Genomic DNA, 17,933 nt, shown 5'->3' with positions numbered 1-17,933 from the left:
CGCTCTCCTTACCGTCAAATAACTTTAGTAACTTGTGCATTGTTTTACTTACTTGCTTTTGACATATTTGACCGAACTACAAACTTTCCAGTGACGTCTGTGAGATATTCACTCGACAAGCTCGCGCATCTGTGCAGCCGCGTGCTCTGCTTATCAGCTCGGGCACATCCGCTATACAGCCATGAATATTGAATGTTTAACATTATATTAATTACTTACATGTACTTCATAGACATCCTTAATCTCTAATAACTCCATTCTACTCCCTGTTGTTCTGTTTTCAGTGTTTGTTTTTCAGGACACAGCTCTATTCACATGCTGTTTGGTATCGACTTTTGGTATCGGGGCATTTTTACGAGTACGAGTACAGGAGCGCATTATCGGGCCCGATACCGATACCAGTATCGGTATCGGTGCATCCCTAATAAAAAGCATCACTCACAACTGGATGCTGATGATCTCAAAATGACTTGTATGATATCGGTCTAACAGGTCTTGTAAATGTGTTATATTGCATCACTTGCTTTTCTGACAGCTCGAGAGCCCTGGCGTCAGAGCACCTCCTGGGGTGACATGGTGGAGGAGGAGCCGGCCCGCCCGCCGGGACATGGCATTCACATGCACGAGAAGCTGTCCTCTCCTTCACGCAAACGGTAACAAAGTCACATAGTCCCATTTCATGCAGAGTAATGTTACAGAACAATCCTTCTGTTTTAAAGCTTACATTTTTTTTTTGCAAAGAAAAGATTGTCTTTAAAATGGTAATATTACTGGTTGAAGTGTAATTTCCAAACAGAATTGCAAAAAGTTTTTAAAACCATTTTTGAAATTCTTCTATTGTTAAGGAAAACAGTTAGTCCTGTCCCCAAACTCACACCATTGTGTGATACAATACTATGTAAATGAAATTAGACATTGTATGGAATCCAGTTTCTGCCACAGAATAAAAAAACTGTAAAAAGTTTGCAACTTGGTCTCACAGCTCTGACTTTATTTCTCGTGATTGTGAGTTTGTTGCAAACCTGACTATTTTTTCTTCTTTTTTTTCCCTCAAAATTACGAGATGTAAACTGATATCCTAAGAAAGAAAAAATAAATCAAATCCTGTGGCGTTGACTCAAAACTCAGAATTCTGAGAAAGTAACTTCGATTCTAAGAAAAAAAAGTCAGAATTGCAACAAATTCACAATCTAGAAAAAAAAATTATGGCATTAACTCAAAACTCGGAATTCCAAGAAATAAACTCGGAATTGTGTGAGATGAAGTCACTTTTTTTTTTTCCATGGAGGAAATTGGCTTTTACATCGTTCTGACTTCTCTCTCTGAATACCGAGATGTAAACTCGCAATTAAAAAAAGAAGTCAGAATATTGCCATAAATTCACAATCGTGAGGAAAGAAATCAAAATTCTGAGACGTTAATGCAGAACTCAGATTGCTGGAAATAAAGCCAGCATTGTGAGAGATGAAGTCTCTTTTTTTTTTTTCTTTTTTTTTATATATATTATTATTATTATTATTATTATTATTTAATTTTGTGGTGGAAATAGAGTTCCATACAATTGTGATCCTACACTTCATAATATTTCTTGATGCTGATTACATTTTGCACAATCACAAATGTAAAAACATATTTCTTAGGGTTGTCAATTTAATTGGTTAATTTAGTGCATTATATTAAAATACATTAAAAAAAATCCTTTATGCCCATTTTCACACAAATCATTTAGTTTGATGCCAACTAATGAATTTAGTTCATGCCATGAATTTTGTAATGACTATCGTAATGTTTTCATCTGCCACAATAATGTACTGCCTTTGAATGATCTTCATTTGAGGGCATTTATTAGAGAATTAGAATTTTATACTTTTTAATGCTTAATACTTTGTGATGAATTAATCTGCATATCATGTACATCGATTAAAAATGTATTGACAATGGGCTTTGCTGTTTGTTGTCAGAACCATTGCAGAGTCGAAGAAAAAACATGAAGAGAAACAACTTAAAGCCCAGCAGCTCCGAGACAAACTGAGAGAGGAAAAGAACCACAAGCTGCAGAAACTTTTGGAAAGGGTATGTTTTTCCCTTGAACACCTGTAGACACAGCTCATTTTGCCTCGGCCACGGGAAAATCCTATTCGCATAGATGTTGAAAGAATCACTTAACAGCCATTTTAGTCGTTCAGGGGGATTCACTCCTGGTGAGACTCATAAATCTGATGTTGGTGACTCTGTAGAAAATGTTTGTTTTTGTTCTACTCCATTCTTGTCGGAGGAGGGAGATCTAAGACAATATTGAGTATTTATATATCTGCACTTGAAGTGGACCACTAACATGTGTTATTCACACCCCTGACAAGTCTGACTTCTGCAGACTGTTTTGTCGGGATTTGATCTTTGTACGTGTCCCTTTCTTTCTCAGGAGAAGGAGGTGAGGAAGTGGAAAGAGGAGCTGTTGGATCAGAGGAGGAGGATGATGGAGGAGAAGCTGCTTCATGCTGAATTCAAGCGAGAGCTTCAACTCCAGGCCATCGTGAAGAAAGCACAGGAAGAGGAGGCGAAGGTCAACTTACGAGGCTACAACTGATATTTGTTCATTTTTTTTAGAAGTGTGATTCAAGTGCAAACTTGAATGTATTCCTCAGAAATTGTTCGAATGTGGTTCATTTTTTATTAGGAAAGAATATTTTTCTGTTTATGATTTGTGTAGGTGAATGAGATCGCATTCATCAACACTCTGGAAGCCCAGAACAAGAGACACGACGTTCTGGCAAAACTAAACGAATACGAACAACGGCTTAATGAGCTGCAGGAGGAACGTCAGCGGAGACAGGAAGAAAAGCAAGCGAGGGATGAAGCCGTTCAGGTATAAAGCTTTGTTCTTTTTATTTATTTGTTTAATGCGCTAAATGTGTAACTATATGATTAATCGATTTTTCAGGAGCGTAAGCGGGCCTTGGAGGCGGAGCGGCAGGCGCGGGTGGAGGAGCTTCTGATGAAGAGACGGGAACAAGAGGCCAGAATTGAGCAACAGCGGCAGGAGAAGGAGAGGGCGAGGGAAGACGCAGCGCGAGAGAGAGCCAGGTCAGCATCACGTCTTGCCAAACAGACCAGAATCCTGATTCAGCTAAACACAAGGACAGAAAGGACCAGGGCAAAGAACTCAAGGCTTTGAGAAACTGCCTGATTTAGGGAATGTTTTTGTGTGTAACCCTTAACCAATATATACACTACCTTTCAAAAGTTTGGAGTCAGTAAGATTCAATACTTTTATTCAGGAAAGGAGCTTTACATTTTTGTTACAAAAGATTTCTATCTCAAACAAATGCTGTTCTTTTAAACTTTCTATTCATGATAGAATCCTAAAAACAATCTTGAAAAATAAATTGCCAATGTTTCCACAAAAATATGAAGCAGCACAACTGTTTTCAACATTGATAATAAGAAATATTTCTTGAGCAGAAAATCAACGTATTAGAATGGTTTCTGAAGGATCATGTGACACTGAAAACTGATCACAGAAAACTTATTTTAAATTGCAATAATATTTCACTATATTCCTGTTTTTACTTTATTTTTGATCAAATAAATGCAGCCTTGGTGAGCTTAAGAGACAAAAACATTAAGAAATATTTACTGACCCCGAAGTTTTGAACGGTAGTGTATGTTGTTTCTTGCATTAGAACTGTAACAGGAAAGTTGAACTAGATAAGACGTAAAAGACTTAACACTTTGAATTCTTGGGCTGTTTGATAATAATGTAAAGGTCACATAAACCTTTTATAGATTGAATACTTTGAGATCTATATGGGCTAGATGTGATGTCTTTTTGCATGTCCTATCTGAATGTTGTTTTTGTCTTTGCTGTACACACCATAGGGACCGTGAGGAGCGTTTGGCTGCTCTCAGTGCGGCTCAGCAGGAAGCCATGGAGGAACTCCAGAAGAAAATCCAGATGAAGGTAAACTATCATAAGTAATCTTCTGACTCCATTTTTAACGTCTTATCCCCTTTTTCAAAAATCCTGTACCTTGGACAAAACAGTGTGTTGTATTGCTTGTTCAAATCTACAAATATCAAGTAAAACAAGACTAAAACTAAATCAAAATTTGCTGTCAACATTTTCAGCATGACGAGAGCAGCCGTAGACACATGGAGCAGATCGAGCAGAGGAAAGAAAAGGCCGCTGAGCTGAGCAGCGGAAGACACGCAAACACGGACTACGCCCCCAAACTCACCCCTTATGAACGGAAGAAGCAATGCTCGCTCTGTAACGTTGTGGTAGGTACTGCATTATGGGATTCTCTCTCATCTCTTTGATTGGTATTAATGCATTCAGTGCCATCGGCGTTGGGACAACTAGGAATACTGTCCCGGTCCAAGATCAGGAACATTTGAGCCACTCTAAACATGAGTGCAGAGATTCCTGCAAGGATGGACAGTGTGTCTTTGTTGCTTTGCCAGGCAGAGTACAAAAAATCACAGACTACAAGGTGATTCAGAGGATTTTCATAGAGAATGCATGGAAATGAGAATTTAACTGCATTAATTAAACATGAACTCTGGGCGGAGATTAATAGCTGGGCGTGATTATGCTTTTCAAGCGACAGGCAACAAATCTTTGAGTGGCCGCATTTATCTCTGACGCGCCCTGCTTTTACTGCAACTGGGGCCAGACACCTTGGAGCTTCAAACTGACATCAGATTAAGCGCTGGGGAGAATGAAATCTTGTTAAAAATGTCAGATGACCTTGGCCAGGCTCTGACACCAGAGATCATCTTTAGGTCAGCGGGAAGCACTCTAGTTAATGACATTATACACAGACTGTCCTGTGTGGGCTCGACTCCAGGACTCAAAGGAGACAAACAACACCAGCATCCAGATACTGTTGTCCTCACCTACTATAGGGAAAAAACTTTCCTACTTTTCAGTTTAATTCTAGCACTGATTTTTCACTTAGGTGACTTTCACGCAAAGCACCTTTCAGGTTCAGTCCTCTTGGAGTAATGTGAGGTTTAAGGGTTAGCTCAACCAAAAAATGAAAATTGTCATCATTTACTCAACCTTATGCTGTTTTAAACCTGTGTGACTTACATTCTTCTATGGAACACAAAAAAGATTGAAAAATTCAAGTTGCATAAGATTTTCCCATTTCCTTTATGTCCTTTGGGCTCCATTGACTTTCATAGTATAGACAAAACTAGCTGAAGCATTCTTCAGAATATCTTTTTTTTTTTTTTTTTTTCACAGTAAGTAAGTTTTTTTTAAATGATAAGAAAGTTAGTAAATGATTTATGGGTGAACTGTTCCTTCATCAGTCTTGATCAAGGGCACAGTAGTGACAGTTTATGCATTACCTTTTCTGGGGTTTGAACACACAACCTTTTATTATAAGAAAAGTTCACCCGTAAATTAACATTTTCATTTATTTATATTTTTATGTTATTTTTATTTCACCTCAAGTTGTTCCAAACCTGTGTGAATGACTTCTATGGAATACAATAAAAGAGTATTAAAACATTGTTACCCGTCATGTTGTATAGGCCCTAGATTAATTGCACTTTGCCTTTTTAAAGCTTAAAAAATGTGAAAGTCCCATTGACTTTCATAATATGGACATTATGTACTAAACAGTTTTTTAGTTATTTTGATCAAGGGCACGATTGTGGATAGTTCATGCATCACCTTTTCTGAGATTCGAACCCACAACCTTTCAGTTATTGGAAAACTTCTTTCCAGGCAGGTTATATAGATTAATTTCACACTACCTTTGTAATTTTGAAGTTAAAAGAACTGTATTTTTTTTAATATATTTTGATCATGGGCAAAATTGTGGATAGTTCGTACATCACTTTTTTTGAGGTTTGAACCAACAACCTTTTTGGTTATCGTGAAAGTTCCCAGAAAATGAAAATTGTCATAATTTATTCACCATCATGTCATCATGGTTTTTGAACTATATGAAGGTGAGTAAATGATTTTTGGGAGCACTATTCCTTTAACTTTCTTGAGTCAGTACACAATAATTATCAACTTTTCTGGGGTTTGAACCCCACAACCTTATCGCTTATTGGAAAAGTTCACCCAAAAATAACAATTCTGTCATCATGAAGCTACACCGCCCCAGTTTCTCATGATGAACAGAACCATTATATGAATAATAGAGACATTCAGTAGAGTCTTATATGCTTTCACATCACCTCTTGAGTTTTCAGGACAGGTGAGCTGCCCTACAAACTCAAGAGGTGATATTCGAGCTGATGAAAAACAGTGCATGGGGTGCCGATACATTGAAAACTGAGCTGTCAAAGCTCTTTGGTTATTTTAGTTATTGGTTATTCACCAGTGTTTACTGATTTTCTGGCTCTTATGAGAGTTGTCTGTCAGCTCTGCAGATGTCCGTCAGCATCAAGGGATCATATTTAGCTTTAAAGGGTTGGAACATATGTCTTGATACCTGAGAACTGTCAGGCCGTGAATGATGCCGAAGCGTATTGTGCGGGAGATTTGGTATGTTTCAGGCCCATGGCTTTATATTTGGCGAATCGCCTCACATGATCTCCGACCTCTGTGATTGTGTTGCAGATCACCTCTGAGGTCCACCTGTTCAGTCACATTAAGGGGAAGAGGCACCAGCAGGCAGTGCGGGACAGCAGCAGCATTCAAGGGCGGGAGCTGTCCGACGAGGAGGTGGTGAGTCTCCCCCACTAAAAAAACACACAGAAGAAACCAGGGTCTCCCGTAGTGAAAATGGAGAGAGTTTTGATAGAAATGCAAATTAAAATGTATAAATTGCATGTACTTTTAAATAATGACAGTGACTTAATGTCCTAATATACTTAATGAAAATAAAATAAAAAGATTAAAAAATATATATATTTAAAAGGCCAAAATTAGTTTGATTTTTAATAATTAAAAAATTCTAACCAATTTTAATATACAAATAATTTAATATTTAATACTTTTTAATATTTAACATGACAAATTGAAACTTTTTTATTTATGTTATACATTTTAAATTTTTTTAAACGCATAAAAAAATTATCTAATTCAATTTGCTGCAAAAAAAAAAATCCAGTTCTTAATTATTGTCATTGTATACATGTTTGTTTGCTTTTGTATATATTTTATTAACAATAATTCTGGATTAAATATGCTTTTTTTTATTTATTTAAATTTTTTTTAATAAAATAAATTATAAATTATTATAAATTATAACAATTATTATACAGTTCTTTGATTTTATTGTAAACGATCTTATTTTTCATTATTTTTTAAAATGTCAGTATTTTTTCAATTATTATAAATGATACATACAATTACATAAAGCAGACAAAATGTATGAATTGTTACATTTATTGCTCATTAAATTTATTGAAAGCTTAAAACATTATTTGAATATTTAAAGGTACTTTATGTAAATAATTTCACTCTTGCCCATGTTTCTCACACAAGCAGTACGCACACACTCCATTCAAGTTCATTTTTACAGGATACATTTCATTTTATGACTTTGCACATCATTTTTCATGTCCTTAAAGGTTGAGGGGAACAGCACCAACTTTCCCATATTTTCCCTAGTTTGTGGGACCGTAAAAGGCTACAACCGAATCAACGTTAATAGTGTTTGTGTATATGGCGCGGGGTGAGATCACCTGCCTTGTCTCTGGGCTTGACAGAGTGCCTTTCCTCTGAACGCCGCTCGTTAAACATGGGATCTCTCACCGCAATATGAGATTGGCTTTCACACTGGGCTTCTTCGTACGGCTGACAACTGTTGATGCTATATGTCGCACCTTTGGCCCCTGGACCTCTTTCATTCGAACCTTTTTTCAGCGAGTAATATTTAAACCCCCACTGCTACCTCTAAATCATTAGGCTAGGCTGCGGCCACCTATTTCTCTGCCTGACAGTGTGATAAACACTCAGCTGAGCCACCGCGCCACGTCTCGCAACTGTGCGACATGAGACTTAATGAGGCCTCTCTAGATTGTGGAGCTTGATGTATTTAATTGAATTAACCGTTCACGTGGAACTAGTTTTTAAACAACTGTCATTTGGTTTACGTAAAAAAGGAAACCGCCGTTTACCTGTGATTTATGCAACACAATCTATAACAGTCAGCGAAATTAGTAAAATTGGAAACTTCATGGTGTCTGAACTGTGAATTTGTCGTAGAGTTCATTACCGTGTCCTTGGTTCTTATTGGAAAAGAACACGTTGCTTATATTCCTTCATCTATAAAAGTTTATAAGGAATATATGTCTGAATGTTCATTTTTGGGAATTCATTCACATTTTAAGGAAACCTGACCGTGGGACTTGTTTGGATAGTCTTGTCATGGACGCCACGGTGCTTCTTATTTATGTCTCTGCTCATTTTGGTGCGCAGTATTTTATTCATGCAACCACCAACTATTTTCCAGTCGGCACTTCCATAATTCTGGCCGTTATGAAAGATTTTTAATTAAAACTAAGATGGTTGGCTGATCCGTGCAGAGGTCACAACATAGTTTTTCAGTGGAAGCGGGTCCAGAGCCTCTGTCTGTCCTCGTATTTAGCCATATTTCGCTATTTAAAAGACTCCGAGTTAAATTGAAAGTACAGCGATTATCAACAGCAATGGATCAGTGCGGCTGCGGGACACTTGGATTGCCTCTCGGACTCTATATTATCCTTTATTGGTTGTCATCTGTTCTGGTTTAATGTGATATATCTCTAGACCCTCTCTAGACCCCTTGTGTTTGACACATAAGAGTTTTATTTATCCTCAACCTTTGACACCAGATCAAGAAACATAGCTGAATGTTCGGTTATTCCAGCTAAAATATCACACAGCTTGTTGGAGTCACGGCCTAGTGGTTGGCACACAACTGCTCATGTGGGACATTGGATTTAAGGCCAGACTTGTGTTGTGTACAGATACTTTAATTGCCATTAAAAAGTAATATAAAAATTATTAAATAAATATAACAAAATAATATATTAGTATTTGATATGTACAAATATATTTTAGGTTTTATTAATAAATTATATGTAAAATATTGTTATTTTTATATTATCTATTTTTCTAGAATATTAGAATATAGAATATTAAAAAAGTATATACTCGCATATTAAACATTAAAATATATATGCATATCTCAGTATTTAATATGGTTAATTCATATATTTGTATACTATTTATTAGAATATTATATTATAAAAATAAAAGGTATATACATGTATATTAAACATTAAAAATGTATATCTCAGTATTTAATATTTGTAAATTAATATATTATATTTTTATACTATTTATTTGAATAATATTCTATTATTAAAATAAAAGGTATATACACATATTAAACATTAAAATAAATGTATATCTCAGTGCTTAAATATTTGTAAATAATATATATATTTATGTATGTGTGTATATAAATATATTATTTATTTGAATAATATTCTAGAAAAAAGAAAGTGTGTGTGTGTGAGAATGTATGTATGTATATATTTAATATAATTTATGTATTATATAACCTATTTGTATTATTACCTATTTTTCTAGAATATTATTCAAATAAAAAGTATGCACTTATTATATATTAAACATATATACACTTTGTATACACTGTGTACACTTTTAATTATAATAATATTCTAGAAAGATAATATAAAGCATGAAATTGTAAAACGTATAATTATCTTTGTGAGATTACAAAATTATGAAACCATATAAATATTATATTAATTTAACATTACATTTAATATGTCATGCTATTATTATTGTTGTATATTAGTATGTTTGTATATTAACCAGTCCTTTCCTTTAGTGTTAACACGACAAAGTTGTTTTGTCGTCCTCTGAACTTTTTTTTTTTTTTTTTACAACAAAGACATCATGTCAAATGATGCATCTGAGGTTAGAATGTAATCCTGCAAGGGATGCACGAGTCGAGGTGTTTTTTTGTTTTGTTTTTTTGTGGGTTGCTGGTTAGTTACCTTATACCTCCTGTCTTTACATTGTACCTGAATGACAAACAGCTGTCCATTTCACATTGGGGGAAAGGCATCTTTTGCCGGCTCTTTTGTGTCACACAAAAGAGTGGAGGATGGGGACATGTATCAGTGTGACAGTGAGAGCTTCATCACGGACCCTGAGCAGCGGCGGAGGTGTGATGTTTTGAGTGCTCTCTCATTACGCCCCACAGAAAGCACTGTGGTTTTTTGGGTGTTCTAGCCCACGGGCTGGTCTCTCTCACTTTTTATATCCCACTCGCACGCCTCCTATTATCACCGTCTGCACCTGTCCATCACCTGTCCATCCATGAATTTGATAGGTCGTCATATGTCACATTGTCCTCTTTCTGTAGCATACATTTTTTATGTCATTCTAAGGAAAGCATCACTATTAATATTACTTATACTTTGAGTTTGGGCTTTTTCATGTGCTAATGTTCTCCAAAGTGATCTGAAAATTTCCACCTGCCAAAATATTCTCACAGACTTGAGTCATTTAGATCATCTAAATATGAAAAATACTTTCTACCTTTCACATTTGTATTATTAAACAGACTCTTAAAAAGGTCTTAAAAAGTGAATTTGCCCTTAAGGACTTAAAAGCTTTTAAATCAGAGTATAAAGTCTTAATTTCATAAAGTCATGACATTAAATGTTGCATGCACTGCAAAAATATTAGATCTTTCTCTGTTTTTTTTTTTTGTCTTGTTTTTCTAATACAAATATCTAAACACCCTTAAATCAAGATAAATGTACTCTAGATGCAAAATTAAGATATGAAGTAGTGCTGGGCAGTATGACCAAAAATTTATATCACGGTATTTTTCAAAATTATACAGGTTTCACGGTACATGACGGTATTTTTTTTTTTCAAGCATTACCGGGTGTTAACCATATTTTCTACTGATTGAGAGAGGAAATACTGCAGTATATTGACTTAGAATGCCCTATTTTACTTTCATGATGAGTGAATATTGTCAAAAAATACCACACTAAATAGTGACTAAACACGACCCCTTTTAATGTTAACCAGGAGTCACTCTCATTTATAATCGCGGCATCGTCTGATAAAATCAACATGCATCTACACTAAAGAGCGGCTATGCGGTTGTTTTGGCTATATTACTTTTTTGTCTCATGCAGCGCACTGCCTGCGTCTGAGTAACAAACTAAAAAAACCAACAAAAAAAAGTCCATGTGATATTAACAGACGAACTACACTCATATTTATAATTCCAAACAATCAGTAAGCGACAGGTGCTAGGAAACGCTGTTTTGTACTCATTTATTGACGAGTCGGCTGCGGTGCGGCCAACTGAATGCGCTGCTTCTCTGCCGCTCACTGCACAGAACAGACGCCGAGAGAGGTGACACTTCTCCGGGAAAGTCAGACCTCGCGTTCGCGGGACAGCACTGGCGAAATCTTCTAACTGAACCATAGCTAAGGTTTATCCAAAAAAGTCGCTAGGTTTGTCAGTATGAATATTCTATGGAAAAAAGCTGCTAAAAGGGTCTGAAAGTTGCTAAATCTAGTGCTAAAGTCGCGCTCGTGTGTGTGAGACACAGCTGATGGCAGGGGGCGGTGGATATTTGTGGCGGTCAATGTGGATATTGTTCCCTCACCACAGTGCAACAGTGAAAAGTGACCCCTTTCAAACAGTGTCGCGTTCCGAACATTGTTTAAGCGACATACACCGCTATTGCGGTATTTTAAAAATTCATATCATAACAAAAATAAACACCGGTATTCGGTATGAAACGGTATACCACCCAGCACTAATATGAAGTCTAGTTTTCTGAGAAGTTGAACAAAATTAAGTGAGTTTGTTTAAATATCTGTCAGAGGAGTATGAAAACGTGTTTTCCTTTTGAATTAAGTTTATTTTTCTTAGCCCGTTAGCTTTTATTTGTTTATTTTTAATAATAAACTCATTAATTTTGATCAATTTTGCAGAAAACAAGACTTCTTATGGCATTTTTCTTCACAATGTATCTTGATTTAAGAATCTTTGGACATTTGAACTGAAAAACGAGGCAAAAGTATTGAGGAAGAACATCACTCTTTTCCACTGTGATCAGAAGATACAGTTAAAGTTATTTCCATATTTTAGTGTTTGTGAGCAGACCTGTTCAAGCCTTACGCATTTTTGTAAAATGAATTCAGAATTAATAAAGAGATCTGTTATAGGTTGCAACCATATTGGCGTACTGTTACCTTCAATTTATTCATTAAATTTTCTTTACTTGGTCTTAAAAAGTCTTAAAATTACTTTCAATGAAACCCTGTTAAAAAAAGTGTACATTAAAATTTAGTTCAGGTAAGTTTTGTTTTGTCAGCGTAGATCCAGAGCAGTGGCGTTATGATATGATTTTCTCTTAAAATATATAATTTACTTAAACGAATTTCTGTTTGAGTCTCAAACTGTCAAAGCGATTGACTGTAGCCATAATGGTTTCCCATTCTTTGGTTCACTCGCACATTAAAAGCTTAGCTCCAGTCCTGATCTCCTCACAGATCTGTTTTTGTGGTGCTCCCCTCTCCTCCAAACCCCTCTTTATAATCTCAAGATGGTGCACGTCTTTGAGGTGTTACAGAAACAATCCCATTAAGTGAACGGCAGACGAACTGGATCGCCTTTCAGAGAGATTACTCAACAGATGCCTCTCTGGCCACAGGGAGGCAATGGTTATGACTGCAGGGTCGACTCCTGTTCCCCAGGGACTCGGGTTGGAAGCCCCGTCAAGCACACACACAATAACTCGTCCACTTGAAACACTATATGATGCAAATGTACAGATTTCAAACGGAGGTCCATGAGGCAATTTGTCACATTTGTCTCAAAGTAATTCATTAAGGACAGGTGTCAAGCATTCGAGGCTGTGGTCGTTAAAACTTTGTTATTGTTCGCTTCGTTATTGTTCAACCTCGTGAAGCGCTGTTGGAAGAAACCGAGAGACGATGTTTATTCAGATATGCTGTACTCTCCAAACAAATCCCTAAATATTGAGTACATAACTCATCCCTCACCGTTGGCCCCAGGCGTAAATAATATTAATCTGACTTATGCCCCTTTTCCACCGCGGGAGCTTTCCCCAGGAACTAGGGACTTTGGGCCGGTACTCTGTGTGTTTCCACCGCAGGAACCAGGATCTAAATAAAGTTCCGGGTAAAAATTTGCCCCTCAGAAAGTCCCTGCTCGCGAGGTAGTACTTTTTCGGAGGCGGGACTTGCACGCTGAGCATGCTGATTGGTTGAGTTTACACAGCATTGTATTTCAACCACCATTCGCATAATTTTGTTAAAATATTACTGTTATTGTGTCATGAAATGTAGTATTAAAAGTATTTCAGGCGAGAATGTAGTTGTTTAAAACTCAAATCTGCATTTTATTTATAAAGACAGCACCTATTTGAAAATGTGCTTCGCTGATTTCGGAGACATTAGATCCACGCGATCAGCGGGCGCTCAGTGCTCATGTTTCCCGACGAGAGTAGCCTCAACTCAGCTAGTCCTTCTGACATTAGCCGCTGGCTCTGATGTCTCTGTAGTGGTTAAACATAAGATGTCATTCGTTTTGGGTAAATCTAACAGGCAATCTTTGGTCTTTATTCTATTATTCTATTAATATATTAATATGTTAAAATGAAAATAGGCAATGTTTGATATAATATTTTGTTTCATTGTAATGTATGTATGTATGTTTCATGAACTACATTTCTGCGGCTATTATGTGTAAATGAAACCGAAAATAGGCAGCTGTGTTTGATATATTTCATCTTATTGTAAATACAGTGAGGAAAAATGCAGTAGCCAAGTCAAGCTGACTGACGTTATCAAGTACGCTGCTGTTTGCAGAATTACTGGACTTGCATCGTCCCTCCGCCGGAGTTCACACTCCAGAGTCGAACTTGCGAAGTCCGAACTACTGAGGATGCAAGTCCAAAATTTGTGAAACGCACGCAGACCTACTTCACCAGACTATTTGCCTGTTCTTCTCTGTACTTCAGACTGTGATGGAAACGCAGACAGCAACAGGTCTGGGGGAAAAAAAGTTCCTGGGACATATTGTTCCAGGTAATTTAGGTGGAAAAGCGGCTATAGATGATAAAACAGGTAAAAAATCCCATAGCCTTTTCTCTTAAAGAGATAGTTCACCCAAAAAATGAACATTCTGGGATCATTTACTCACCCTCATGTCATTGCAAAACTGTATGACTCTCTGACTTTCTTCTTCCTTCTCAATCAGTGTTGGACCCCATTGACTGTCATTGTATGGACAAGGAAAAAAAAACCCACTAATGCTGCGTCCCAATTCGCATACTGTCTGTCCTAAATAGTCTTCGAAATTAGAATTAGTGTGTCCCAAATCATAGTATGGTGAAATGAGTGTCTCTAAGGTACCCAGATGGTTTACAGTGAAAATTTGAAGTGCAGATACATGCACACACTTGCAACATATTGCCCACAATAATGTGCATTGGATGAGGATTTGATTAGAGCTACAAACACAAATAAAAACTGTTTAAGAACTACAAACATGGCGGAGAGGTTTAGGTGTTTTGTTTTGAGTGATTAATAATCAGTATATAATCTGATTAAAAAATATGTGCTTAATGTTATCCGCATTATATTTAATCTGTAACAACATTGTGAACTTTTATAAGGATACGTTTGGTCATTAACTGTCGCATCGTTATGCGAACACATGAGGAGAGTTCCAGACTCGAGAGACACATGACTGGTAGATCAAAATGCCAGTTTATTTCTCTCCAATACGGTATGAAATGAAACGAAATTTGAAGGATGTTAACTATGACAAGATGATGCTGGCCTACTATTTTGCTGCACATTTAAAAGTATGTACTTTTTATTCACAAAAAGAATGCATCCTAGTAGTAAAAGTAGGCGAATTGGGACACAGGATGAGACATTTTTCAAAATATTCTCCATTGTGTTTCACAGAAGACAGAAAGTCATACAGGAATGATATGAGGATAAGTAAATGATGACAAAATTACAATTTTGGATGACTTTTCAGTGTATGTTTGCATGCACCATTATAATCAAGCTACTGCAGGTTTTTGAAGCATTAAGTACACATTTCATGTCTTTTAAAGCAATCGCACAACGCAGAGGCGAGTAATAATCTGATATTTACAGTAACCACATTTACAGTCATTTACACGAATAGGAATTCCATGCGATTTTGAAAGATTTTCCCATGCAGATTTGCAGAATTTGCTGCTTTGGCCAACAGGAAGCTGATTGGTTTGCAAGTTACTTCTGTGCTTGATGCATCGCTAAACAATTGACAAGAGAGTAGATTTTTTTTTTTTTTTTTTTGTGTGTGTGAAATTTTACCAAAACTTCACTAATGTGAATGCAGCTTTAGTCCGACATTGCAAAAAACAGTTGGTCTAGGTATTTACATGGAATTTTAAAACGTTTAAGAAGTTGGTTTTTGGCCCCCATCCTCTGTTACCATACAGCCTCTGAGGTATCGACTCTATCTCACCCGCTGCTCCCATCCTCCAAGGTGCCGGATGACAGGATAATTGGATAATTGCTTTCTGGCACATGCATCACGTCGTCCGAAATTGAGTTACATCCGTCTTTCTTCCCATGGAAATATCGGCATCATCAGAAAGAGGCGGAAAGCTATACCTCTCTCCCCTCCTCAGCACTTCCGTTGCCTTAATGCCAGCAGCGAGTGGAGGAGATGCCTTCATAATTGCGGAGCACAATGCCTAGGCCAGGAGGACTCTACAAGCCACACAAAGAGCTTAACACCTGGTCTTTCAATGAAGGCGCTCCACTTTACATCCTAGTGTGGGAGTTGAAGCCCAGCCTTTGGACATGTGCTGGGTGGAATTGGCGGTTTGATGTTTGATCTCCTCTCTTGTCGCTCTGTTCTGACACACCCATGTGTCATCGTTCTATTGTCCTGTAGGGATTTTTCTGGATGCGCTGGCTTTGAACTTTTGAATGATCTCTCTGTGGAGCTTTAGAAAATCTAATGTGCATTTTTGGCTAAATATGGGCTGGTTAAAGGACGGTTTCACTCTTGTACCACCTACAACTTAACCTAAATTAAGCCATCTCATCCTAATTGCATTAGTTTAATACTTGTCTTTTATAGTAATGTCGTTCTTGCGATTTGAATTCCTAAATGCCTTTCTCACACATGGTATGTTTGCTTGAGTTCAAACTCTAATTTGATTTATATGCCCTCTCTCTGCCCTCAAGTTGTTGGTGCAGTGTTGTTACTGACTGTAAAACTATTAAAAATAATTTCCTGTAAATGAAAGCTGAACTAAAATATACTTTTTAGATGAAAATTAGAAATGTTGCTTTGGCAACTAACTAAAATAAATGAAAGTTTAAGGTTCTAAAATGACTAAAACTAAGCTTAAATAAAAATTATTAAAGCTATAAAAATGTTTGTTAAAAATGACAAGTATATAGCAAATTTACTAAAGCATAAATTAATATTAAAATAGAAACCGAATATAAAAGTGATACTAAATTCAAAAATATTAATATACTATATAAATAATACTAAAAAAACACACAAATTCAGAAGCTGTGCTGGGGAATATTAGCTTTTATAAATAATGTTACATTATTGCATTACTCCTAAAAATGATGCATTGTTTATTCTGAAGGCAAAGTAATGCATTAGTTCAGTTTACTTTACTCTTTGCATCATCAGCTTAGCACCAAAATGTTAATTGCAGCACCAATTTTTTTATAAAAAGATGCATGTCTATAAAACATGTCTTTGGTCTGCCCAGTTTTTAATGTATTGAGGTGATTTTTATCAACGGTTTTTATTTTTAGGACAAACTTTTAGGGACTTATTTTGTAAGATGGACCCAGAAAAAACATTTACACTCTTTTGTCATAAGTGAATTTAAAGAATTTTTATGTACAAAATCTAGTCACATTTTTTCCAAGTTGAATTTTATTTACCCTTTTTATTATATTGTATTTATTATATTGTTGAATGTTCACTCTGTATCTGCAATGCAATAGCTGGTGAAGCTGATAGGGCAATAAATTTAAATACAACAACAGTCATCATCAGCTTGTTTGAAAAAGTATATTAATTATTATGGTATTAACTAAAATTGCAAGTAACATGTTACTTGTTACATCAACAATGTAAACTTTGTAATGCTTGTTACTTGTTACATATTACCCTCAGTAATATTTGGAAAACACCTTTCACAGTACTCAAATAAATCTGCTCTAGTATAAAAGCAATATTTATATAATTGAATTTTCTTTTGTTTTTGTTGTTTGTTTTTTTTGACAGGAACACCTGTCTCAAAAAAAGTACATCGTAGACATTGTGACTGACAGCAGCGTGCCCTCCGAAAGTGCAAAAGAGGGAGAAGAGCGGCAGAAAGCTCGGAAAAAGGCCAAGAAGCTGCGGGCACGCATGAACTCAAGGTGATGTGATCACAGTCTCCTCTCTCTTTCTTCTATCTCTGTCTCGCTCTCTCCCTCCGTGTGGCTAAAGCGTGGTGTTGCTGCTTTTGAGAGCTTTATGAGTGACAAGGAGATGGAGAGCAGAGGCGATGTGCATCCCGGCTGTCTGCACGGCAACACTGATGAGCTTAATTTATGGCCACTCTCTGTGATTGGGGAGGAAAAAGTGAGAATCGATCTGTTAGCCCCCCCCACTTTCACCTGTTAAGAGCTTTTCTCCAAATTGGTTGCCACCACGCTGCCAAAACTGAAGGCTTCTCTAGTGTACAATAGTATGTTAAAGTATGTGTAAAGCATGCCTGTTTTTCTGTCTTCCAACTATTGATTTTTAAATGAAGTATCAAAGAAAATCAATAGTAATCAACAAATAGGAGCGAACGCGTCTCAGTGTCAGATCCTAGACCTGGGCACTATCAATTCTGTCTCCTGTCACACC

General features: G+C 36.5%; 1 protein-coding gene across 2 annotated transcripts in view; it reads left to right on the top strand.

The window, feature by feature from the left end:
- LOC107662441 (S phase cyclin A-associated protein in the endoplasmic reticulum-like) overlaps positions 1 to 17,933 on the top strand; it is a 127,417-nt gene that overhangs the window by 41,204 nt on the left and 68,280 nt on the right. For both annotated transcript variants that reach the window (XM_016452465.1, XM_016452466.1), the window contains exons 12-20: positions 536 to 653; positions 1,962 to 2,073; positions 2,423 to 2,563; positions 2,711 to 2,866; positions 2,942 to 3,084; positions 3,880 to 3,961; positions 4,129 to 4,281; positions 6,587 to 6,694; positions 17,322 to 17,458. In XM_016452465.1, coding sequence (XP_016307951.1) covers positions 536 to 653; positions 1,962 to 2,073; positions 2,423 to 2,563; positions 2,711 to 2,866; positions 2,942 to 3,084; positions 3,880 to 3,961; positions 4,129 to 4,281; positions 6,587 to 6,694; positions 17,322 to 17,458 — 1,150 coding nt within the window. The remainder of the gene's footprint in view (positions 1 to 535; positions 654 to 1,961; positions 2,074 to 2,422; positions 2,564 to 2,710; positions 2,867 to 2,941; positions 3,085 to 3,879; positions 3,962 to 4,128; positions 4,282 to 6,586; positions 6,695 to 17,321; positions 17,459 to 17,933) is intronic.

The sequence above is a fragment of the Sinocyclocheilus anshuiensis genome, unplaced genomic scaffold (assembly GCF_001515605.1).
Source record: "Sinocyclocheilus anshuiensis isolate Anshui unplaced genomic scaffold, SAMN03320099.WGS_v1.1 scaffold807, whole genome shotgun sequence".
NCBI classification, from domain to species: Eukaryota; Metazoa; Chordata; class Actinopteri; order Cypriniformes; family Cyprinidae; genus Sinocyclocheilus; species Sinocyclocheilus anshuiensis.
This window is presented reverse-complemented; position numbering and strand designations above follow the sequence as displayed.